A 26453-nucleotide genomic window follows, 5' to 3' on the forward strand; every position below is an offset into this window, starting at 1 on the left:
GTAAAAAATAAAATGTTAATTTTAACATTTTTTGCATGTCCCAGAAAGTCCACTCTAAATTTTAAGTTAAAGTAACTCATTCATGTGTTACTTCTTGACAAACTAGAAATGTTAAGTAATTAACACGTAATACTTTACATTGATTTTTGTTATTGTAACTTTAAGTGTGATGTAAAAATAACATACAAAGTAATTGAAAACTACATGGAAGAGAAGTTACAATAACTTATCAGAAAAGTTGATAGAACATTTTCGTTCATACAAATGAATAAAAAAATTGATACATTTTAACATAATTCTTCAGTCACCTAACATATTAAATGTTCTATTGAATATTTTACCTGTTAACATTACAGTTTTATATGTTAATACATTTAATGTAACTATTTTGAAGTGTACATTAATACATATATTTTATTATGAGTTGTATCAACATATAAATACTTCAAAAGAACATTTACTTTTTATGTTATATTAACACATGATAGTAATTATTTCAACTTAAATTATTTTTGATAGAAACATTTAATTTTAGTAAATTTGATTATTTTATATGTCAAAGTTGATGATTATTTGAAGATTTACTTTAACTTCTTTTAGAATGTTAAACTGACTTTGTGACATGTTGATTGTTTAAAATTATTGTGTTAAAAGCATTTCAAATAATATTCCATTTCTAAGAGACATACACAAAATGTTAAGTTATGAAGTTAACATTAATGTAACATATAAAATTGTTATAAAAATAATAACATATCAGTTGTATGTTAATTTTACATTGAAGTAGTAATCAAAACATGGCAACGCAAGAAAATTTTAACATATGGACGCACAATTTTTAACGGTGTATGTACCGAGCTGCTTTACTGAAACGCAACCAAAAGTCCCATTTGAAGCGCTCCAAAACACTCCGCACCAATCCGCACACGCGCAGCTGTTCACGCAGGAGCGCGTTCGGCAAATTATGTCACGTGATCAGCAGATGAGATACGCAGTGGATGCACTAAGGGCCTTCGCAGACAAAATTCAGTAAGACGTAACGTAAGGATTCGACCAATTGCGTTGCTCGATTCGGCCGTCCATAACCGTAACGTAAGGAATCGAGCAACGTGATTGGTCGAATCCTTACGTTACGTCTTACGGAATTTTGTCTGTGGAGGCCTTAACTACTGCGTAAACGAATGCAGCCAACGACTATGGCTTTTTCGCGCTCCCCTCTCTGATTCTGTGCTGTACCGACTGCCTATTCGTCTCCCCTCTTTGACATCATTGTCGAATCAGAGCTATCACATACAAGCCCCAAGTCGCACTGAACCGTGACAGAGGGAGAGTGGGGGCATCGTCAGGCTTAGGGAGAGTTTCTTAAGAGTGGGGGCAAAATGCGCAAATCATGGCTCATCACGATGTACATGTAGAGGGGAGCGAAGGAAACACCAGTTCGTCATGCGGTAAACACGGCCATTTGGTAGCGACTAGTTAGGCAAATAGTGAGCTATCGCGATAGACGCAAGTCAAGAGTCTACGAAGTGCCGTATTTCGTTGTTGTTAGTGGAACGCGAGTGCACGCACGGATAATCACGGACGGGACATAGTGTTCGAAGAACATATTTATTCACGCCTTTGCATTTACGGAATCGAGTGTTGGACATTATCGGACGGCAACGACGAACGCGTCGGCGAAAACTAATCTTTCGGCCGGTGCACGGTATACGGGACCTCTCACGGGAACGTGTGTGCCTATTGCCATCTACATCTCTCGATCTATAATTTCTCAATACATCTCGATCGATTCATCTATCTCGCTTACGCTGCATCTACTATTCCAGCCACGGTATTCCTCGTGGTACAGCAATAATATCGTTTCCCGCGCGTACTACGGATTGGCTGGTGCAGCCGCAAGTGAGGAGCGAGGGCAGTGAGTGAGGCCCGGCGCAAACCATCGCGTTCCGTTTACTTGTGCTAGCGTCGTCAACGAGAGTGGAGCTAAGGAGAGCGGAGGATCGGCAAGGTAGAAGAAGCGGAGCAGCGTGCACTTAAAGAAGAAAGGAGGAAAGAGAGAGAAGAGGAGGTGGTTGTAGCCGCTCGTCCGACCAATTGACTTGTTTCATTCATAAAAAAAGTTCCTTATTACTCTCTGTGAGGACATGTGCTATTCCACGGAGGAGGACCGACTACTACTACTCCCCTAACTGGTAACGGCGGCGTAACTACGTTTACACACGGCATTATTTACTACTGTGTGAGAGATACGAATCGGCGCCACACGCCGCACCGGCAGCGCGGCGAACGGATCCTTGCTCTGCGTCAGTTGTGATCGTGCGCTTCAGCAGAGAAGGCACTACGAGAAAGTCAAATAGAGGCTACGTGCGTCTTTCAGTTTCGCTGCCAGAATTTCTCGCGTGTCGATACATAAACCGGAAAAACAGTTGGTTGGATGGTGCGATCCTGAGATCGATCGAGACCTCTTAGGAAGTACAAGAGCAACAGAAGCTTGAGTTTCTCGAAAAAAGTCAACCTGGATCTATCACAGGAAGACTCCGCCATGGACCTCACCCAACTTTCGGGGCGAGGCACGGATCGCGCGCGCACCGATCGTCGTCAGTTGTGTAATCGTCGACCACAACTAAATTTTTCAGATCCCTTCAGCTTGAGCTTCGTAACCAGTTATTATAATAACGACGATTACAAAAAAAAAAGCTTGCCAATTAGCTCCGGTGTCAAACATATCATTTCCACCACGCCGCGGAATGAAACAGCCCGGCCAGGCAAACGACTATCGAGGAACTATAGTGTGCAGCAAAAACTTGATGCCATCAAACGGGTACGTGAGGGCAAATCGAAAGCTGCCGTTGCACGCGACATCGATGCACCGGAATCGACACTTCGCGGATGGTGCAAATCCGAGCATAAGTTACAGAGCCAAGCCGGGAACTTGCGGAATTTCGAACAGGAAGTATCACCTTCCTCAAATGAAAGTAAGAGAAGTTCGCCGTCCAGCTCGTCACCTTTTGTATCAAATATGCCGGCGAATGATGTGAATATTGCTATATCGTTCACAGCGCCGACTGAACCCAGCCCGGCAGTAAAGCGGCTGCGAGTTGACAACGAGATAACGCCTGCAATCAACATTGGGGCACAAGCAGCTCGCGTTGCACCAGTTACAACATCATCTGATGTAGGCCTAATCGAGAACGGCCTGCAGTATACTAGGAACAACGGTGTGTTGACGAACAATGCAACCAAGGAGAAACACAGTACTTCCTTTCTGATGCCGGATACACCAAGGAATTCTATAAGACAAAATAGCTCATCTCCGGCCATGGATTCTCCTGGGACTAGTAGAACGAATTCCACTAGCCTTATTAACGGAACACAGGCGGACCCAAGCATTTCAAAAAAACACGAACTTCCAAAAAACGTGGAGCAGATTACTGCATCGTTGGGTCCATTGCAGTATTTGCAACCTGGACAGACTAGGAATACGCAATTAGATGCCATGTTGCTGCAGTGGAATATGGTACAACAACTTGCCAATATAAATGCGTTGAGTACGCGCAAGTATAATCGGGAACTCCTGGACTACATTTTCTACAACAACAACAACAACAATCTTCATCAAAATAACAATAATCAGAGCAGCAACAATACTGAAAATGACAACGGTGTACAACCTCCTTCTGAACTGCAGGAAGCAATAGAGCACGGTAACGTATTCGTCAACTGGCTACAAAGCCGCGGAACACCCATTAGCACGTTTGTTCAGGTAAACGAAATAAAGAAGATCCTTAGTAACATGAAACAAATGGCACAGAATAGAGAATAGAGAACAAAGCTAAGAGGGAGAATTCTACGAGCTTATCTCAAATATAGGAAATATAGGAAACGATCTCGAGTTAACAACTCATAAGAATTCTTTTTTTTATGTATTAAATAAGTGTATATAGTATTATAAACTATCCTTTAGTGTAATAAAAAAAAGTAAAATAGAAAATAGGTCAAATTTAGATTATAAATGTACATATGACATATGTTAGCGCGCAATTTAGTTAATAAATTTGCCAGTTTATTTGATAGCATATATTGCATTTTCTTTCGACTTTTATTTTGAGTTTATTTAATAGAAAGAAAAAGACTAAACAAAATGGCAAATTTATTACTTAAATTGCGCGCTAACATATTACTTATTTTGTTATTTTTCTCAGATCTTAGGCATATCTACCTCCTTTTATTTAACCATATTTTAGTACGTATATAGTTTTTAAGTTTAAGTTCTTTTAGATTAAACATACTAGCAGAGAGAAGCTTGAGAGTTGAAAAAGCAATATAGCAATAGAAGAGAAAGCTGCAAAAAGACCCCTTTGTCTTTGCACATGTGTAGATATGGGAAGACTGCGTATCTCTGCAAAGGCGCATGCGCAGCTGAGAAGGACAGACGGGCCTACATGCGGCGCTCCTTTTCTATTTCTCTATCGCAACCGCTTACGCGTTAGCATTTTGAATTTTTAAAATCTGACTTGAAATTCATTGTCAACAATCAGCAAAACCTCTGGATACTAAGTTTTTAATTATTAGATTGACATAAAAATTCGTGTTTTAAAGCGTTATGAGCTGACGCGTTAATGAATTTTGACTACTTTGACCCTCCATATCTCTGAAACTAATTCTCACCTCAACTTAAAACTTTTTGGTGATTGATGTCTTATCATAAAGTACCATTTGGCACACAATTCAATTCCAATATCGCGGGACCAAAAATAGGCGATTTTTTGCGGTCACTCTTTGCCATTCTGTAAATTTTTTGTTCTTTCTTTAATTAAAATAAAATAAAAAAAAAGTCGAAAGGAAGTGCGATATATGCTAGATACATTACATCCATTTTACATCCAATGAAACGTTAATAACGATGAATACAACGTGATAAACATTTGCTATTGTATGTAGTTAGCGATATAACATAATATCATTGTACAAAGTGATAATTTTAAGAATTTTCAAAGATTATTTATAAGGATTATTTATAAGGAAGTAACTATGTACCAAAGTTAACTGTCAATGCTGTGATGCAAATGTGTACATAAGACTGCGCGTAAGTGCCAGATGATTTATTATTAGATATATGCTAGATATCGCATTTTCTTAGATATATATCTACCTCCATTAGTTTTATTTAATCTTATTTTATATAGTACGTTTATAGTTTTTTAGGTTTTAAGTTTAAGTTCTCTTAGAAATACTAATCGTATCTGTAAATAATAATATTTTAAAATATAAATAAATAATTATAAATAATTAAAATTGTAATTATATATATTAAATCTGATATCGGAAATAATTAAAGTGATAAACACTTATAGGTGCATTAATGCCATTATATTCGCATTCCCAATAATATTTTGCTGCACACAACCCACTAATACCTTTATTGTTTCGAAAAATATAAAGGGATTAAAGTCAAATAGTTAATCGTGTAAACGAAAAAATTCTATGTAACTTCGAAAAGATAATTATCTTTTCTTAAATATCAGAAAAGAATTTTCGTTTGTCCAGTATGACCGCATCTCGCAGTATTAATGCATCTGTGTGTAGAACAATGATCCGATCCCTAAAAAAAGAACTTGTCCTGTAATAATACTGAAACCACTTTACTTACCATAGTAATTTCCATTTTATCCGGTGACTGATACTCTATGTGGTCACTAAGAAACTTTACGCATCCGCGCCACGTGCACATCGCAGGACATGGCAATGTAGTTCGTCGGATGCTCGTAGATACCATTTCTATAGAAATATAAAACATTTTGTTTGTGTTTATTGCAATTTAATTTATTAAGTATTAGAATATTTTAATATACAGTTTTTTGTTCTTAGTTCATGTTGATCTATTTGTGATCTCTAAGAATTAAGATTGCATGATATTTATAGATAATTAGAGATGACTATAAACAATAACATAAATCTCATATTTTATAATTTTATTTTATATATTTTATTTTAAGTTGCAATAATCGTTTCATAAGAGCCGTGTCCAGTCTTCCAGTATTATAGTTATGAGATTTATGATCTCAATAGAAGAAAAGTGTGAAATATCATATTCAATTGTCTCTACAACTGTCGCGTTTTTCTCATGTTTATTTTCGTCTTTACATCCAGTTAATAACGATGAATACACGTGAGTTGCTATTGTATATATTTAGCGATATAACATAATATTGTACAAAGTGATAATTTTAAGAATTTTCAAAGATTATTTATAAGGATTATTTATAAGGAAGTAACTATGTACCAAAGTTAACTGTCAATGCTGTGACGCAAATGTACAGAAGACTGGTGCCTGCGCGTGCAGATGATTTATTATAGCCAAATTATGTATAAATAAGTGTATAGCAAACTTTATTTTTATTATTTAGAATGTAGGAAAAAGAAAAAATTCTCTTTTCACGCTATTTTCTATTCAACAACTACTTTAATTGATTATGTGCTATGTATATTAATTCTTTTTCTTTCTTCATAATAAGGTTAAATAAAAAAAAATATAAAGGTAATTGTTCAGAAGTACTTCGATCGGTATAGATGTATAAATATACGAGGTATGTCCGGAAAGTAATGAGACTGATTTTTTTTAAAAATCGTGTATTGAAAAAAATTACAAATTAATATTATCTCCCTCAAAGTATGACCCTTGGGAGCGCACACACCGCTCCCAACGATTCTTCCATTCGTTGTAGCAATGAATGAAGTCATTTTCCGTCAGGCTGTTTAGGGCGTCGGTCACGGCTTTCTGAATATTCTCAATGGTCCTGAAATGTTTTCTCTTCAAGTGAGATTTCAACTTCGAGAAGAGAAAAAAGTCGCACGGGGCCAAGTCCGGGCTGTAAGGTGGGTGGGGGAGAACGGTAATTGATTTTCCATTGAGAAACTCTCTCACAAGCAAAGACGTGTGACTTGGAGCGTTGTCGTGATGGAGGATCTATGATTGTGCGATTTCACGACGCACACGCACAACCCTTTTTCTCAACCGTTCCAAAACGTCCCGATAAAACGCTTGATTAACAGTTTGGCCCTGTGGCACGATATTCCTTGTGGATGATTCCACGACAATCAAAGAAAACAATCAGCATCGTTTTGATTTTTTATTTGCTCATTCGAGCTTTTTTGGGACGAGGTGATTGACTTGTGTGCCATTCAGCACTTTGCCTTTTTGTTTCGGGGTCATACTCAAACGCCCATGTTTCATCCCCTGTGATCACTTTTCCGAGGAAATCGGGTTCATTCGTCAAACGGTCCAATATTTCCTGGCTTGTGAGCAAACGGTGTTCCATCTGATCAGCGCCCAAATTTTTGGGAACGAGTTTGGCACAAATTTTTCGCATGTGCAATTTTTCCGTTATAATTTCATGAACGATTGTTTTACTGATTCCCACCTCTTCTGCAATCATTCTCACATTCATCCGACGATCACGGTTCAGTACGGACAAAACAGCATTCACATTTTCTTCAGTTGTGTAGTGGAAGGACGTCCTGAACGGGGTTCATCTTCGACACTTTCCCGACCGTCTTTGAACGTTTTGTGCCAACGGAAAATTTGTGCTTTTGACATGGAATCACTGCCGTATGCTTTCTTCAACATTTTCATGGTTTCCGTCGCTGATTTACCGAGTTTAACACAAAATTTGATTGCGTAACGTTTTTCTATGTTAGCCTCCATTTTTCTCACGACGAGGGTCAATGACCGGGGTCCACAAAAACTAGTGCACGGACTCAACGAGTGTTAGTACGAGGTTAGGGTGGGTTTCGTCGTCTACATGGGACCGCGATAGCTGTGACCCTGCCTCACGATCTCCGTACAAACACCCTTAGGTCCGGTATATTTTTAGTCTCATTACTTTTCGGACACACCTCGTATACTTAATAGAATAATTATATATTTAGCTTTGCGAGAAAAATCGGTCGATGTAAGACTAATATTTGCGGGGTTTTTCCTACAAAAACCTTAAACCCTTCCTCAAAATCTTGTATATATATCTTTTTATAACTAATTTTGTTAATTATGTATATATTCTGTTAATTACTGTATTTTGAAAAATCGCGATTTTTGATGCAGCAGTGCTTCTGGTCATTTACCTTATTGTATCCTTCATGTTTATGGAAAAGATATAGTAGAACACATGCTATATACATATATATAGTCCAAGTATATAACAGGGGTTATATATTTGGACAGCAACAACTGTATCAACAATATTCCTCGGTAGTTCAAATATACATATTTCGCAAATTCTCCGAATTTTAGTAACAATATTAATTTTTATTGGTACTTTATTCTTAATCGGCGATTTTTGTAATAACCAATCTTCAAATGCAAACATTAAAGTAATAAAGAAAATTTAAAAAACTGACAAAATGAAGAAATACAATTAAGTGTTTACATATTCTTTATTCAAATCCTTCTCAAAGAAATTTTACGTACTTGTACATCGTATTCGTTTTCGCATGCCAGTAACAACCATAATTGTACTGTTCCACATAGATTTTCAACTTCCATCATATTCATCCTTCGCGATTCGGACGCGAAACAGTCTCTCTCCCGCCAGAGATCCAGAATGTAGACGCGGTCCGCGTCTGTATTCTGGCATCTCTGTCTCCCGCCCATACATTTACTAGCTGTGTGAAGTTGGCCCCCCACTATTTAAAATCGAGTAACGACTATTACGAACCTGAGAGCGGCCAGGCCGCCGTTTACGCCCATATTTTTGCATTGAGTAATTTGAGAAATACAACACCGAATGTGAACTTACATTCCATTTAACATACACATGATCTTCCTTCATTATGAAAAAAGATATTGCCATTCGATTGGTGGAATAGTAGTCTATTCCACCAATCGAATGGAAATACCAAATACTACCAAACGACCACCAATCGAATGATAATAGTCGTTACTGGATTTTCAGTAGTGGGGGGACCAACTTTACACAGCTCTATTAGGGCCACTTCGACCAAATTTAATCGTCGATTAAATCACTCTTCGTCCTTTTCTAACTATCTGCCTTAGAAAGAGACGAAGAGTGAGTTAATCGACGATTAAATTTGGTCGAAGTGGCCCTGAGAGCCACGTTTTTCTCCAAGATCGTCTTTGCATTGGCTGTCGCTAGTTAACGATTGGGCGCAAATAAACGTATCTATCTTTCTCTCTCTCTCTCTCTCTCTCTCACTCACTCACTAATTAAATATTTGTTTCTATTGGAAAATTAAGCTTCGGAGACAATTTTGGAAAGAGAAAAAGTCTCAGAATACGACATTTCTGTCACTCACTTACCTTATAAAGATTCGATGACTTCGTTGTAGTTTCTTGGGAAAGACGGATATTTATTGTAACCTCCACACAAATGTTACGCAGATAATAAATATATGTAGATAATCAATTACGTACTATTGAAGTATACTCTCAATCATCACCGACTAATTATTCAGTGACTAGAAATCAGTTGAAGAAAGAACACACACGACACACGATACACGCACTCCAGCTGCTATTTCTAATGGCTCCGGCACACAGAACGCGGCACGCGGCAACGCGGTGGCCAATCACCGTCTAGTTTTTCTGAAGTATTATCAGACAAGTAAGACGGTGATTGGCCACCGCGTTGCCGCGTGCCGCGTGCCGCTTGCCGCGTCCTGTGGGCCACTTCAACCAAACTCCGGTTAATTTAATCGTCGATTAACTTACAGGGCGATCAACATAAAACTTATACTTATATTATTTATACGAGAATTATATTATTAGAGATTTTTATGTTGATCGCCCTGTAAGTTAATCGACGATTAAATTAACCGGAGTTTGGTTGAAGTTGTGTGCCGGAGCCATAACTATGCTGCAGTATCTGAAGATACACTTAAGACGGTCTTAAATATAAGATCCGATTATGAATACCGGCCATAGATTCGCTCGCGAGCGCATAACATTAAAATCTTTTTCATTACATTCTTTTCATTATAGAGTCGTAACGACTTATGAGATGATTTTAAGACGAAAATCCTAATACTAAAATGTCGAGGCTATAATAGGTTTTGAATTATAAGCATTTATAGTAGACTGCCTAAAGTTGGCGCAAACTTATAACATGAGGAAGATATAATCCATGCATTTCTAAATTAGAGAGAGAGAATAAAGAAGAGTGGAACAAATAAAAAATCAGTTATATATAATTTTTCTTATTATTCTATATTTTTGCTAATGTGTCCCTTCTGATGTGCACCTGTGTGCACCTTTCCAAAGTGCGCACACGTTTATTGTTATCGCTCTTATCGACTCTGTAGGTAAATCAGGCTGATAAGTAGGGCTACTGCACGACCCTCGCTGACAATAATGTCGGTAATGTCAATTTCGTTTTTTAGTTCCATCTAAATGATGGCGCTTTCGCGATGGAGTTCGCTAGAGACCCTGAACCAGAGATCGGCCAATGGGTGATCGATTTTCGATTGGCTCGCGTCGCGTGAGGTATAACCGGAAGTGCGAGAGAGAAAAAAATATATATCTAGCAAAGAAATCCTAGCCGATCTAACCATAACTGTTCATCAAACTGGTCAAAACAACGTTAAAACGCAGAATAAGATATAACTTTTTAGCTAATGTACCTAAAACTTAAAAGTCCAATAATTGTTTTGTTTCAAATCAAATAGATCCCATAGTCTTAAGGCCGTGGCACACGAAAAAACGTAAGCAATAAGACTTAAAACTTAAGAGATGCGACCAATCGCAAGTTTTAAGTTTCAAAATGGCTGCTTACGTTCTCGAAGTGATTGGTCGCATCTCCTTAAGTTTTAAGTCTTACTGCTTAAGTTTTTTCGTGTGCCACGGCCATTACCCCATAGCGGAACATTAGCCGATCACTGGTTCAGGATCTCTAGTATCATGATAAATAGTGTTTTGAAAATAGATATGTAAATTTTTAAGATCCCGTGGAAAAATTTAGATCATAAAATAATATTGTATTAAATACTAAACATTTTTCATACGTATGTGTTATACACGATTGCTAATAATAGTTTTCTTGAAGTGCTTCCCTTTTCTTTTCCACGCATAGTAGTCGTAGTTATCCAGATAATTTACTCATCAAATGCAAACTTCTTTTAATAACGCTTCGTATTAGTAGCTCTTATGATAATTTATTTCAACATTTCATTCATCCTGTCATATCTTAATGACACAGTATGTAATTTAAAAAAATGTAACAATTGCAATTACTATTCAAAAGTAATGGGAAAGCAGAATGTGATTTCCGGAATATCGCGGAACGTTTAAAGGCTCAGACACAATGGAAGGAACAGATTCCACTGTGCGCTGAAATGAAACAGACGATCCTATTCCCTATTCTTATTGCCTGTTCCTTGCATCGTGTTGGGGGCTTTAGAATTACAAGTACTTACTATGAGTAGAATTATGTAAATAGCAAAATAAATTGGAAATAGGTTTTATTATTGAAAATGATATAGAGACTATTGAATATCAAAACTTAAAGTAAAGCAAACAAGTCATATATATTTTGACGTTTTATGGAATACAACCTTCCTTGTAGATCGCGATATTACGTATATAATATAAATTATATGAAATTGGGACGAGTAGTGGTAGGAAACTGATGAAAATATTTTCTTACTTATGCTTATGTTTATTTATTAATTGTTCTGACGGAAGTCATCAAACTTGAAAATTTAATAAAAATATTCACAATGAGCATCATTCTTTCTTCTGTCTCGCATGCATACTTTATCAATCTCTCCCTCTTTCTCTCCCTTGCATACATCCATGTACACATACACTTTCAATCTCTTTTGCATTCACTTTCGCTCATACATTCGTCTCTGTTGCCTGCACGGCCGTAACATCAGTTGCGTTTAGAAGATACAATGATCGGGAGAGTGGAATCATTTTGAAAAATGTTGTAGAATGTACTCGTCAATCCGAATCACTCTGCTCGAAACTTGTTTCGACGGCACAACCATTGCCTTCTGAACGCAGCTATTCATGAGCTTATTCGCAGGTATGCGTCGATCTTTTTACCATCGTTAGAATGAAATTTAACGATGGTAATTTAACGAGCGTCTCAATACCTAGGTGAATCTATGTGTGTACACCGTGTCTGTACGTATAATGTGTGTATGCGATCAATTGTGGTGTCGCGTTGTCCGATTGTGTAATACAATGTATGTATATGTACATTCAATTATTAATAATTATTATTAATAACAACAATAATTAATTAATACGAATAGAAAATCGTGTTTCCATGTTGAATGACTTAGTTCGCAAAACATTGATTCTTCCATTGCTTTATTAATGAAATGTCATAATTCAACGATGTTATCCACGGTTGTTGTCGTTAACGTATAAAGTTCAAGCGAGACCTTGCGATAACGGCGCAAGCGACTTGCCCGCTTCTCAAAAAGAAAAGGAAATCCCATAGGGAGCATCCATGATCTCTTTACGCTTTTAGTTAACGATCTCCGTTTAATTGTCCGGAGCTGCCGAAGACGATACACAAAGCTGTGACTTCCGCATACCTTCACTCTGGCGTTAAAAATTACAATAACAGCGTCGTGTTTGTGTGCCTCGCGCATAATAAACCAATCTATAATATTGGTTCTGATTGTATTGCGAATTCAGTCCAAGACGACGACCATGTCCTCGCCGCGCACTGTCCTCTGCAGATGGGGCGGATGTAAGGGGATTGACAATTTGCGCCAGGGTTTGCGCGCCGCTCTTCGCAGTTCTACTGAAGATAGACCTCTTCTGGCTCGCCTGCAATTCAAAATTAAGATACTAAACTAGGATTCGATCGAACATCGTAATTGTACATTTGATTACAAAAGTCGTGTAATATCAATATATCAAATTGTTACGTTATCAAATTTTGGAAATCGAAATTTAAAAAATCGAAATGAAGATGTCTCATATGAGTAGCTTAAATTTGTTTTTTCATAATGTAATTAATAAGTTCCACATCTCGAGCTAAACTTTTCAAGATAACTTTTCGATTGCTCCCTTTTAGATCACGTAATACAAATACTGATCGTAACAGTTCTCTTTTGTCTGAATTTGATTCGCATACTAACTTGATTGGCTCGTTGGCGCGGAAGTAGACGTCATCGGGGGCATCCATCCACGAGATAACTTGTTTACGCGCGTTGCTTCTGGACAACGGTGGACCATGGGACAACGGATGTGGATGAGTGGCTCTGCCATTCAAAGGGGGTGCGAGTGGAAGAACAGCGGGCGTAGGATGCTCCAGCGTGTGTTTCTGGTGCAGTTGCTGCGAGTGATGAGCTCTTTTCGCGGGAGGTGTACCAGAAATCCCCGTACTCAGGGCAATACCTGCAAAAATGTAAAAGCCAAGGCTCGCATTAGGCTTCTTGTGTAAACTCATGCACGTGGTACCTATGAGCAATTTTTATAATACTTTTTATATTTTATTTATCTGTATTTCATTCTCCTGTAGTACTATTTGTCCAACACAATTAATGTACAATTTTTCTAGAAAGATGCAAACTGATGGCATGACTACAAATGCGGGTTTTGTTTATAAATTCTTTTTGTTTTACTACTTACTGTAATAATTACTGTAATAATTACTGTAATAATACGTTAAGCGTAAATGAATGTAAATTTTTGACCATTTTTAACGCTATATAATATTGTTTTTTTCGTTTTTTGTTTTTTATGTATCCAAATATAGAAAGGAACCTTGCTGTCAATAATCAGAGTATGAAACTTACCATCCGAACCATTGATTTCATCAAATCTTGGGCGTTTCATGATATTCTGCTGTACTGGGATAACAGGCTGCGGCTGCGGCTGCGGTGGCGTCAACGTCAGCCTATCCACTTCAGGTTTATTCGGTACCCTCTCGTATAACAAACTGCCATCTACATCAGAACACATTTTCAGGAATATTAAAATGTTCAGTATTTTCCGGAGATACAATAAAATGGCATCTACATAAAACATTAAAATTTTTTCATATAAACAAAAAGAAATAATAAAAGACGTGTACACATATATAGGTAATCGCGAGTGTAGTAATTGGATGTTACAACATAACGAGTCTTTAATGCAACAAACAAATGCACCACGTTCTGCTCTTGTATCATTACAACTCTCAATTTTGTATCAATGAAATATTATTACTAGAAAATCATACCTGGTGCCTTTGGTGGACGTGGAAAGAAGACTCGATCTGGCTGCTTACGCTGTGCCGGGGTGGTCAGTGTTAGCCAATCCCAGTCGCCGGGTTGTCGTGGCGCGGGATGATCGCCAAGACGCGAAGCTATATCGGCCACTCGAGGACGCGGTCGGGGCCGTACGGCGCGCGACAGAATACGAAGTTCGTTGGGACTCTTGGGAGTCAACTGAGCACATAAATGTCGTAATGGTGTGGCATTTACCGGCTGATGTGGCGCACGTGCGGCATGACGTGTGCGCAATTGCGCGGCGCAAAGTCGTCGCGCGGCACGCGCCAACATCGAGGTACGCAGGTAGAACGCGGAGCGCGTCTTCATGACCGGTCGTGGCGAGCCGCTGCCGCCGCCGCCGCTTCCAGTGGCGCCACGCAAGTCCACTCCGTGCGCGCTAGCGTAGTGGCGGCTCAAGTGGGCCTTCAACTTGAACTCTTTACCACAAGTAGGAATGCTACACCGATGCGGCCTATGTGCACCACTAATTGCTTTGCTCTCCTCATCGGATCCTGCGCCGGTGCGTTTCCTTTCGAGGTCGGCATCATCGATGCGTGAAGGTACCTGTTAATGAGAGTGAAAACTTGCCCATTATCCATCATTTATGTTGGTCTTATTTACTAGAACTAGAATTCTCTTTCATATATGCACCTTGAGTCCCCCATATTTTTTCCAATATGTCCAACATGATTGACACAGACGACACTGCATGTGAGATGGTCCCCAAGCGTACCACTGCGGGCTTTGGACGACCTGACAGCTCTCGCACGGTTTTCCGCCGACTCCGACTATAAGTATCCCGGAATTATCGGTGACCATGTTACCGTTACTGTTACCGTTCAAAACGCTGGTTGGCTTTCCGTTACTGTTGCTGTTACTGTTGCCCAGAGGTACAATCGTCGTGGAAGGAGTAGTAGATGTTGGAGTCTTGTTGTAATTTGGTATGTAGACTTGCTTCAATTTACTCTCCGCTTCCACTGCTTTCACTCGTTTCTGCTGAACGTATCGGTCCGTCGTTTTCCACATATAATAGTATTCGATCACATTTTTCAGGGACTTCCATGGTAACTGCAAGAGCGAAACATTAGTGGACGTTAGTAGAATAGAAATTTATTGAATTTATTGAAACACAACTGTGCTCCTATTATCTCTCTACGGGTTATCGCGTGCTTACAAAATCTGCTCGGATGTCAGCAAAGTCCTTGCCATATTTCTCGAGCGCCTCTTCAAACAGGTTCGCCTCGGACGCGCTCCACTCTTCCATTTCGTCTCTGCATAGCACGGGACCGGTACTAGGTACTAAGGATGCTACGGCTTTCGCCAAGTCATAAGTATGCTGATGCAAGGTATCCATCGCGTGGAACTGCAATGGAATTCGAAAACTTTATAATCTATTCATTATCTATTTTCAGTCTCAATCGAAGCACACCGTTCGATAGGCAAAAAGCCTCTTACCAAGGTAATATCTCTAGATGCAGCAGCGGCGGACATGTGCAAAGAGGGTTGTTTAATGGAGGATGAACAGTCTAAGGCTCTTGCGAATGTGCCTACAGATCTGCTGACAACAAGAAATTGATCAATCTGACGATCTGTCAAATTGTGTCGGGGGGTCCACACCAGTGTTTCCAAATCTTGTGATCTGCGAGTATCCCCTTCTCTCTCAGAGGACGTTAATACCGCTGGTATGTCCGTTGCTTGATATCTACTACCAACTCTAATTTCGCCTGTAATATCACAAACATTCATTGATTCCAAATTATTCATACTTTTAACTGACGTATATAGGTAGATTAGAAAGAATTATTTATATTACCTTTATCAGCTAATAAAGTACGTTGAGTAGGATCAAATACTAAGCAGTAAAAAAATGAATCCTCCTTATTTAAATAGCTCAGTAAGGATTCGGTTTCGTTTAGTAACGTCACACAGCATTTGCCTCTAATATGAGTGGCTGGCATAGTCTCCACTTGTCGCGATAAAAAGAGTTCTCTATGTTTCATTTGGTGACGTTGCTTGGAACTTAATTCCGTTACTCCTCCAGGAACGCTTTCTTCCATCCCTAAATACCATAAAAACATGATAATATTGTTATATTTATGCTACAATATCAACAAGATACTATTCTGTACAAGTTTAAGTTAGAAAAAAAAACGTTATTAATAATGAAAAACTTAAAAAAGCTAAAGTGTCAAGTATGAAAATAATATTATATTTTTACTTTATGCAAATAATATTCAACTGCTTTATTATATTCCTTGGTAAGTTAATAAAATATGTATGGTGCAGGTGTGTGTGTGTGTCTTTCTCTCTCTCTCTCTCTCTCTCTCTCTCTCTGAGTGATATGTTTTGATGTTGGTAAAGAATATGCAAAAGGGACTCAATAATGGTGCAACTTATCACACTTTATCGTACATGTAAAGATAAAGGATGAAACAGAACACAATCATAACATTACAATCATGAAATGATTTTTTCACTTTTTCGTTCTTTTCTAATTGTTTTGTTTGGGATAGAAATATAGAATCCATATCGAGTAAAAATTAATTTCCCGTGCTTCAACGACGTCCCCCTACGTTTTTGAGGAATTCAAAATTTCGGATTATCGTTAAATTTCGATCGTTTATCCATTCAGTACGCTTTGTTCGGCGTGAAAATAATGGAGTAAATGAAACGCGGGGATATATTATGGCAGAATCAATCAAAACTCGAGCAATACTAAATCAAATAAAGAAAATATCAGCAAGAGCGGGCAACATAAAGATAAACGAATTGTAAGGCAAAATCAATCATCCGCAACGGAAGACGATTAACTGTCCGTAAAGTTTACATTATTTAGAGAAGCCTCAGATTACTAAAAGTGTCATCATGTGCGATGCGGCGGGATTTTTTGTGTGTGCAATATGTGGATATGACGAGTGAAGAACGATGAACATGTATTATAACGGGTCAAAAAAGTCACGAAAAGTTGACATCATTTGGTGTCGCAGACGATGATATCGCGAGATGAGGTGAATAAAATATCTAAGAAAATTTTAAACAGGATATTGAATCGATATGAAAAAATAATGATACAAACAAGTGCTTATGTGAATGATTGAGAATAAATGTGAACGAATGATTTGTATGTATGGGCACTTTTATAACAAAAGTCACCGAATCTCTTGTCATAAACTAAAATGAAGGAGTTCGGTTATGCCCAATTTATTGTCTCTTTGGCCTTACAGTGAAATTTGCCTTGACTCACGGCACACACCAAGATTACAAAGAATTTTTATAAATCCCGCCGCTAGCGCAGTAAGCCTTATATCGTCACTGGCTTCTATATAGGATTAATGAGATAATCAAAAGATGCAGGTTGTATGCCATTTACTGATAAATCTATGCCCTGTATTTTTTTGATCATATTAATTAATACTTTTTGGACAAAATATACAATACAATAGTTTCATTCTCAAAAACATCGTTTCCATTTTAACAAATAAATAAATTATAAATTTACAATTACGATGTAATTGTATATTGATACAATTACATCGTTATATTTATATGTATATTTAGATATCGTTCATTTCAAGCTAATATCATCAGATATGAAATAAGAGTATACTAACAATAAAATGTCCATACTGAAAAGTGAATTTTCATTAATTTTCATGAATTCAAGCATAATGAAGTAGAATAAAATCTTCTGGATTAGAGTGATTCTATCATTATATCATTAAATAAACATAGAGCACAAAATTTTATAATTAATTATATATTATACATCATGTATATAAAAAAAAAGTATTCATTAGATTTTGCGGATAACAGAGCACGATTAGATTCATCGGTAATGGTCATCCTTTGATCAATTACTCTCACTCACCATGGGGCTCTTGGGCCTCCGATAATGGGGCCTTCAGCCAGCCCCCTTTCCCGCCCCCTTTGATCATCACTTTGGGCCCGATCCCATCTTTACTAGTCATTTCCTTAGTAGTGTCGGGATTCTCGAGTTTCAGATTCTGCGTGCTCGCAGGGGATTCTGACCTCTGCTGCTCCGCGCTTGCCACTGGAATTTTCATTACAACAAACCCACTCTACGTATTTCTCGTTTTCTAATCTTGTAATACAATAGACGATCCAAGATACGTACGACTGTACTATATACCACCTTACAGCCTCTACAAACACCTTAAAAAAGCCATTTATCCTACATCTCCCTCTCTCTCTTCTTCTCGATCTCTCTTCTTTTTCTACTTTATCTCATCATCTCGTAACATCACGGCCAATGTGTATCGTCGCAATTGGACAAATACAATTGCCGGACACGCTGCATGATCGCGTAATCACGTGCAATTCACGATTCCGATCATCTCGGCCAATTCCATCCGCGTTTCTATTTACCATTCATAGTTCCACGTACGTATTTTCATTCGCAACCTACGAGATCAATACCTCAGCAACGTTGACCGGTTACTCCGCGGGAGTGTGGATCAAAATATCTCCTCCGCCAAGTATCGAATACTAATTTCGTATTTCAGACGAACACGCGGGACGACTAGGGGGACTCGGGTACCGTGCAATTAGCGCCCGTACATTTTCGGCACGACGGGAACCCGTGTGTCCCCGTGGAGCTGCTCGCTTGCTCCGTGCGCACGCGAGACGAGGGTGCACAAAACGAAATGAAAATTATCCGCCGTTTCTGTGCGTTTTTGCGCGTCCGCGGGCGGTGGTCGATCGCGCGCCGAGCGCGCAAAACGACGTGCAAGTTATTACAGTTTTCCCCCGAAAACTTTTGCCATCGTCTAATTAGCCAGCCGCTCTGATTTTTCAATGCATTTTCCATACGCAAACGCTCGCCCGGCGAACTCGCGGGCTAAAACCAATTTCTGCATAAAGCCCTTTCCTTTGACCCCCCCCCCCCGCCCCGGTCCTCCGGCCCCCTCCGTCCGTCGCTTCCGACCGACCACCACCTTCCTCTTCCCTCTCGCGATTCGTTTGCAATCGCACACGGGCACACCCGGGTGCAATAGCGACCGTGGTGCGTGTGTATCGACTTCCGCGAAAGACAAAGGAAGCGGCATATTCCTTTTTTTTTCTATTTTTTTTCCGCGAAAATTCGAGATAGGAAAGTGCGAGGGAGAATGTGCAGAGTACGAAGTGAGGGGAGGGAACTCAATTCGGAGCAAATACCGGCGAACGAACGTATATACACGGACGACGAGCCGTTACATATACAGACACATGTACAAAAACACACACACACAGATGTGGGTAGAGGGGGGAAGGGTGAGAGAAAATCACACATACACGTGTACGCACACAAAGGTAGGGAGACGTTCGTACATACACACAGATAGATAGATAGATACATACATACATACATACACGTAGCGCGCGAAAGAAGAGAGAAGGCCGAGGGGCGGAATGGGGGATTTGGCGAGGCGAGGGGAACGAACGTAGGAGAGAGTGGTAGCAAATGCTTAAAACGAAGATGGCTAGTGGGCCCACCATTTTCGCCCGGGCACACACGTACGCATGCATGTGTACGTGTGTACGTCGGTGTGTGGGAAATACACGTAACATATACCCAAGCAACCCCTGCGTCAGCTATCCATTTAGTTGAGGGTGGTGGGTGGACCGGGAGGGTATAGGGTGGGTTGAAGGGGGGAGGGCAGGGAGGTAGATGGAAATGGAGGAGGATGAGGAGGTGGAAAAGGGGGACCTAGCGGGTGCACCAACGTCCCCCTTCGTCCACCCCCTCCCCCCCAGGCAGATCGATACAACCCCCGTCTCCCAACCTGCCCAACCACCCCCGCAACTTTACTTATTATACATTCCCACCCCAAATCCCCGCGTCTCATTATCTTTGTCATTGCGAAGGAAAAATCGAGAAAGCCCGGGGATAACGTACAACTGCGCGCGCGGCCGGAGAAACAAAAATACGCGCGTGCATGCGTGCGGATGCGTGTGTGCGTCGCGCGTCTCCTGGGAACGTGACTGTTTTTTTTCTTTTTTTCTTTTCCTTCCTTCATTGAGTGAACATATCAATGCTTCTATTCTACCCTTTCTGCCAACGGCAAACAAGCAGATCCGTTTCACGCGGCCTAAGACCGGTCCACGCGGCGAATCGTTCGCTTCGCACGAGACTCTCCGAAAGCGTGTTTACGTCCTCCGGCGATTGATCGATCGAAGAAAAGAACGCGAAAAATACGTCTTCGCATCCTCATCTTTTCGACGGAGATATTTTCGTGGATTCCCGATGAAAGCTCACGCGAATCGGAGATCACTCGGACATGTTGCGCGATGACGATTACAAAGGCACCGACGCTTAGCGCCTCTTCTCGCGCTGATCGCACGCGAGTCATGTTACACGCTGTGTGTCGCGCGCGCTCAGCATCCCTCGAATTTTCGTAACACGGTATCGTGAGAGGCGTCTCTCTCGTCAATAATGATTGCCAAAGCGGAGAAAATCGATACCGCCTGAAAATTGCGGCGAGAATCTTCCGCGTTGGGAGATGAAACCGTGTCCGCGGGTAAATTTTCCTCACCTATGAACAAGTATCGATCTGCTGTACGCCGGCAAGGTTAAAACTAACTCGTCCTCGTACTTTATATTAATTCAGCGACTCGCTCGCATTATTCAATTCTACGTGTCGCCGAGAATTGCGACTTTGTTGAATTATTGCAAGTTACGACGGTGGATAAAAAGAGAAGTAATTTCTACAAGATACGTGAGATGGATCCTCGAGCTGTAGTTTTTTTACGTAATACTAGTAACAACAATTCGCTTATGTATTGGAGTAATATTATTTAGATTTGAAAAAGAAATTTGTATAATTGCATCCTAACAAGAGACTCTAACATATAATCCTCCATACATTTCAAATAGTAACGATAACATGTTTTGCATGTGTGAATGCACGTAGATACACGTTACTTACATTGATGTTTGTCAGCGAGCATAATTAAGGTAGAAGGCAAGTCCCTCCGCCTGAAAAAGCACATGACTTTTGCCTCCACATTGCCGCTCGCAGTCTGAAAACGAAAAATAAAAAGGTCAACAAATGCATATCGATTCTATCATAGTAGCGCTTATACATATTGTCTGCATATTAAAAAGGTTAACGCATTTAGGGAAAGTGGACAATATAAACGGCATAAACGAATGCGAGGAAGATAATTATGATTCTCGCTATCATTTAAATACAAGAGTGGTGTCTAAAGCTCTTACCTTATTTAATTCTTCTATCCTCCTAATTTGATACGGTGACGAGGTGGAGGTCTCAAAATACACGTAATCTACAAAATCAATGATTACACATGAGTGACTTTGCTATAAATAATATATAAATTACAATAAGTATCGTGTATACGGTAAACTACGAGTTACCATATCAATTATCCGAAATATCAATTATCTCATATCTCAAACGGTACAACATCATTTCGATATAAATTTTCCCCGTGCATATTTTGTATAGATAAGGGAATTTTTTTGTTTTTGGATAAATGAGACTTCGGGGTTTACCGCGCTGCGAAGACGAAAATTTCGGCTACGGTGTTGTCGGTAGTATAAAATCGAAAGGACAGGGGGAGCGGAAGGGGTAGGGGGAAAGTGCGGGCAACGACGTCGGTATCGCGTCGTTGAGGAAGGCTGGCGCGTAACTATGACACCTTGTGCAATAATACGTATCAATGGAACGAATGTAGGAGCCGCGTTTTTAGGCGGTATCGTCAGGATCCAATTTTGATCCGCGAGATTTGTCGCGCAAGAAATTAGTGTGACCTGGACGTGAGAGAGGACGGATGCGCGGGTGTGTGGAGTGAGGTAGGTGGCGGACGAAGGGTAGAAGGGAGGGACGAGGAAGAGGTGGAGGAGGAGGAAGAATGGAGGAGTCGGAAAGGGAGGGAAAGGGAGGAGGAAAAGCAGGAACGTATAGGACGTTACCGGGGGGGGGAAAGAACGGGAAGGGGGATCGGCATCGAGAGGGGTGGTGGAGAGTACCAGGGAGATCCAGATGAAGAGTGGAAAGAAGAGAGGGTCGGGGAGAGAGGGGAAGAGAGCCCGCACGAAGGGGGGAGGGGGAAGAGCGGTTGAAGCAGGGAGGAAGAGAACGCGCGGCGCGGAGGGTACAGGGGACGCCATTGCGATGCCATTTGCAAACATTAATTTCTCCGGGTTAATTAAAGTCGCTGTCTCTTTTTCTTTCTCTCTGACTACTTTCGGAATAGATGACAACAACGACAACGGTGTCAACGACGACGACAACGACGACAACGACAACAACGAAGAAGAAGACGAAGACAACGACGACGACGAAGCAGCCGCGTCAGCATCAATGTTCACGTCCTCGTCGGCGTTCTTATCCTTGTCGTTCGTCATCGTCATCGTCATCGTCACCGTCACCGTCACCGCCACCATCATTGTCGGCGTCGTCACCGTTTTGGCGGCGCGACGGCGGAATGCGTGCACGCGTTGCATGCGGTTTTACTTTACCTCCCACCCGGTACATGTTGGCCGTCATGTTGTTGGCGTCCTGCGTGGACCCGAGAGCGAAATTGGCGTTCTCGTGGTTACCGTGGCCCTCGTGGTATTCGGCCGGCATCGGCATCAAGGCTACTCGTCCTCCGCAACGTGTTACAATCGCGGCCGCCACCGCCGAATCACGGCAATCTCTCTCTCTCTCTCTCTTTCTCTCTCGTTCTTTTTCCCTTGCCTCTTCCTCGTTCTCTCGATCAGCAATCTCCACGCGCACTCTCGTCCCGCAAAACGATCAGCAATCCGCGGATTCACAATCACTCCATCGCGTTTGTTTGTCCATCGTAAACCCGCTACTGAACACGCTACTTTTGCCAACCGTCTACCTTGCTACCTCTGCGTCCTCTGTCCGTCTGTCGCTGTCCCTCGGGGTTTTCGCTCCTTCTATTGCCCTATCTCCGTCCTCCTCTATTACTCCCTCTCTTTCTCTCTCTTCCTCTTTCTTTCTCTCTCTCTCTCTCTCTTAGTTTTTCTTTACTCGAGGGTTTGTACGGTCCTGCTTCTCTTTCACACCGAGCACCAAGAATGCGCTAACGGTGACTATTGGTTTACGAGATTCAGGTGGCCTATCGTTCGGCTGTGAATTCGTTTTCCGACTGCGCAACGCGCGCACGATGGCCAAGACGCCTCGACGCAGCGACTTCCGGGGAAAACAGGGAAATTCCAAATCCCGACGGATTCAGCGACCTGTCCGGCAACAATAACAATCCTCTCCTCACGTGTCCGTTACGACGATTAACACTACTGGCAGTGGCGGTGGCTACCTCGACTCGTAAGGCCAACATGACCCGCCATTTTCGTTTCGGTGAGCGCGAGCCGCCGCATCCAACAACCGTAACAACGAGACTGCCCCCGACAGCGCTCTACCACCGATCTCGAACACACTTTACACTGCTCGCCGAAAATACGTCATTCGAGGCGTTCACCACTAGCGTAGTCCACCGTGTCACGTTTGCGTCCTACGCGATTGAGAGCGCGATCGCTTCTCTCTCCTCATTCGCGCCTGTGCGACTCGCGGGAAGCCAACAGCCCAACACCGTCAAGCTCGGTTCGGTGAAGAGTGCGAACCCGAGTCGTGTGCTAACTGCCAACTGCTAACTGCCACCGCTAGAAAACGCGCGGTACGAGCAGCGCTACTGGCGGATCTGCCTGCCGAGCGCGAGGATTGGGATTCGCACGAAACACGACCACGAATCACGTGTTACATAGAAAAGATTCTCGGCTGCGTACACCAAGTTCATTGGTCCGTACGTCTCAGGTGCACTTTGCACACTTTGTTGCACTCGGCGTCGCGTTGTGTCCGAGGTTATGTCCGGCAATGAGGTTACGAGACGAAGACAGGCACTTCCGCGTTGAACGCGTCGGCATATAGAGATATATTTTTTACATCGTTCTGATATATAATTTATTCTCTTATCCTTTAGTTTTTATGATTCTTCCTACTCCTACAACTGTACACGTCCAACTGTCAAACGCAACTGAATATCATCACGTACGAATATCACTTGATATATCATTATAAAAAAGATACAAATCTTTCAGGTATCTTTTATCGAATACATGAATAGGAAATAGTTGGAGGATATGCAATAAATGTAAGAGGAAATGCTATGTGCGCCATGTTGTTCCTGTAACAGCGCGCCAAGTTTGACTTGGTGTAATGTTACACAAAACTATTTTCCAATATCTATTTTCATGTTCTTTTATGTTAACTGTATTTTTTGGTATTTCTCGAAACATTTCTTATATAACAATTATGTAATTGTTAGTGAAATAAAAAAGAAAAAGAGGTATTAATATCTGGCTCAGCAGAAGGCGCAGTGGTAAATAAAATACACGCATCAGCAATATACATATATGTGTGTGTATGTATGAAATATTTGTATATTTACGCGAAATTAATCTGTCTATTCAATTGCTAATGCACACTATTTCTCCATTCCATTTTGAATCACTACAGGAAGCATGAATCGAATAATTAAAATTAATCACTAATTTATAAAACCTGTTACAAAGCCTTGTTTTCGCACTAGAGTAACAATAGAGTAATGAATAAATGTCGATTTGATACAAATACGTATAAGACAAGAATATATTTTTTTATATATACATAATAGTGCCTTTATTTATAATAATACATATCCGTAAGAATGTTTATCATTTTATTTCTCATGGAATTTCGATAGTTGTCTTAAGGCACACCCCACGGTCTTTATGAAAGTAATTTTGTATTTTCTTTGTTAATATCGTATAAATAACTGTATACTGTTGTGGATATTCTATTAAACCCTAAATTTATTATGCATTCTAATTTTAAGAATAATTAATATGTGCTATATATATATATATATATATATATATATAGAGACATAATAATCTGTTCTGTACATAATCCTATGTCTTTCTTAGTGATCTGTTAAGATAATGTACCATTTTTATTATGGATAGTAATGATAGTTTAATATTATAAGAATAACGGGAAAATGCATAAATGTTGAGATGCATAAATGAGAATGAGACCTCGTATGCAGGTCACACACACACACACACACACACACGGCATGGCTCATTCACCTTCGTCGCAATGTATAAAACATGAATAGTAATTTCAAAAGTAAAATTCATGAATGCGATGTCACTAGTGCATCGTTTCATTTCGTTTCGTTGATATCGTCGATGAATTTAACGAATTACGTTGATGATATAGATATATCATATTTAAATAATAAAAATTCGCGCGACAATCACATACATTTTTACTTTTCTCTTTGTTTCTTTTTCGATGTAAATTCAATCTACAAATCGCGTAGAAGAAAAGGTAATCGTTGACACATTAAGTGCTACGTGGCAACGTATACGTTTACAGTGTCGCTTTTAATTATTACGTTTTGTATTACCACTCACGGTCTTGTAATATTAATATAAAATACCTATGCCGCCATCGACAATTTATGCGTTTATATGTACAAGTATAATTCTCAGAGTCCAACTACCTGGCTTCCATTGTATCTCTACTTACTAAGAGTTACTATTGTTTTATGAATAAAAAAATACTAATATATCGCATTGTCGTTGCATGGGCAGTGTTTGCGTAGTGTTTTGTCCATTGATAAGGCACCAACTCTATTGGAATCCTGAGATTCAACCCGCATGCTTCGACAGATTGAGAGGCATATCTGTGGAAATGAAGAGATGAGAAATTGGTAAACACATTTGCAAATGTTCGATGATGCTTATGAAGAAAATTCTTCTTAAACGTACCTGAGGGAGGTGTGAGAGTTTGTTCCCTGTAGTCTTTATAGTGTGGCGACGATGGATGAGAATGCGGCGGTGCATACAATTGCATAGGAGGCGGATAGTGGACGGGAGATGGATATGAATGGGGTACCATCCATAGCGGCGTTCTGTATGGTCCAGGAGGCAACGTCGGTACGTAGAGCGGATGATGAACGGTAGTATTGCTGGACCCGATATAAGGATCGATTCGTACCCTTGGATAGGTATTACTCGACGAGTATTTCACAGGCTGCCGGTCGTCCGGCTTCAGCAATGTCCTCAAGAAGCCTGGCTCGGCACTCGGTTTGTCCTCGCCCAGGATACTTGTTATACTGTACGACGACAACTGTTTCGGGGAGGGAGTCGATGGCGCGCTGGTGGTTGTACAGACTGGTTGTGGAGTGGCTCGTCTCTTGGATGCTTG

The 26453-nt window shown here is 40.5% G+C and overlaps 3 protein-coding genes across 6 annotated transcripts in view; 1 reads left to right on the forward strand and 2 right to left on the reverse strand.

Annotated features, from left to right (window-relative positions):
* The first annotated feature begins 2542 nt into the window (after positions 1–2542).
* Positions 2543–3823, forward strand: LOC113561438 (protein distal antenna-like). The gene has a single exon (XM_026970963.1). It carries the CDS (start codon positions 2543–2545, stop codon positions 3821–3823), a length of 1281 nt encoding a protein of 426 aa, XP_026826764.1.
* A 7696-nt stretch (positions 3824–11519) lies between these two features.
* LOC105288035 (metastasis-associated protein MTA2) lies at positions 11520–22855 on the reverse strand. 2 transcript variants are annotated; one of them, XM_011353993.3, is made up of 12 exons: positions 22712–22855; positions 21446–21513; positions 21156–21249; positions 18098–18280; positions 16043–16288; positions 15685–15953; positions 15404–15592; positions 14881–15297; positions 14199–14793; positions 13774–13923; positions 13114–13372; positions 11520–12799 (listed from the first exon to the last, which is right to left on the reverse strand). In XM_011353993.3, the coding sequence occupies exons 1-12, from the start codon at positions 22824–22826 to the stop codon at positions 12661–12663; spliced, it is 2724 nt and encodes a 907-aa protein (XP_011352295.1). In that variant the 5' UTR covers positions 22827–22855; the 3' UTR covers positions 11520–12660. The 2 variants fall into 2 exon arrangements, with proteins under 2 accessions (XP_011352295.1, XP_011352296.1); XM_011353994.3 differs by lacking the exon at positions 18098–18280.
* A 359-nt stretch (positions 22856–23214) lies between these two features.
* LOC105288036 overlaps positions 23215–26453 on the reverse strand; it is a 5110-nt gene continuing 1871 nt past the window's right edge. For all 3 annotated transcript variants that reach the window (XM_026970949.1, XM_026970948.1, XM_011353995.2), the window contains 2 exons: positions 26015–26453; positions 23215–25929 (listed from right to left, as the gene is read on the reverse strand). The exon at positions 26015–26453 is cut by the window's right edge and continues 374 nt beyond it. In XM_026970949.1, the coding sequence (XP_026826750.1) occupies positions 25895–25929; positions 26015–26453 (474 nt within the window). In that variant the 3' untranslated portion in view covers positions 23215–25894. The remainder of the gene's footprint in view (positions 25930–26014) is intronic.

The sequence above is a fragment of the Ooceraea biroi genome, chromosome 7, assembly GCF_003672135.1.
Source record: "Ooceraea biroi isolate clonal line C1 chromosome 7, Obir_v5.4, whole genome shotgun sequence".
Taxonomy (NCBI): Eukaryota; Metazoa; Arthropoda; class Insecta; order Hymenoptera; family Formicidae; genus Ooceraea; species Ooceraea biroi.

Excerpts from the sequence above, each read along its gene's own strand:
- LOC113561438 (XM_026970963.1), top strand. The coding sequence starts at position 2,543 with ATGGACCTCACCCAACTTTCGGGGCGAGGCACGGATCGCGCGCGCACC.
- LOC105288035 (XM_011353993.3), bottom strand. The coding sequence starts at position 22,826 with ATGCCGATGCCGGCCGAATACCACGAGGGCCACGGTAACCACGAGAAC. Across the intron at positions 21,514-22,711 it reads CAACATGTACCGGGTGGGAG|ATTACGTGTATTTTGAGACC; the intron begins GTAAAGTAAAAC and ends TTGATTTTGTAG. Across the intron at positions 21,250-21,445 it reads GGATAGAAGAATTAAATAAG|ACTGCGAGCGGCAATGTGGA; the intron begins GTAAGAGCTTTA and ends TTTCGTTTTCAG.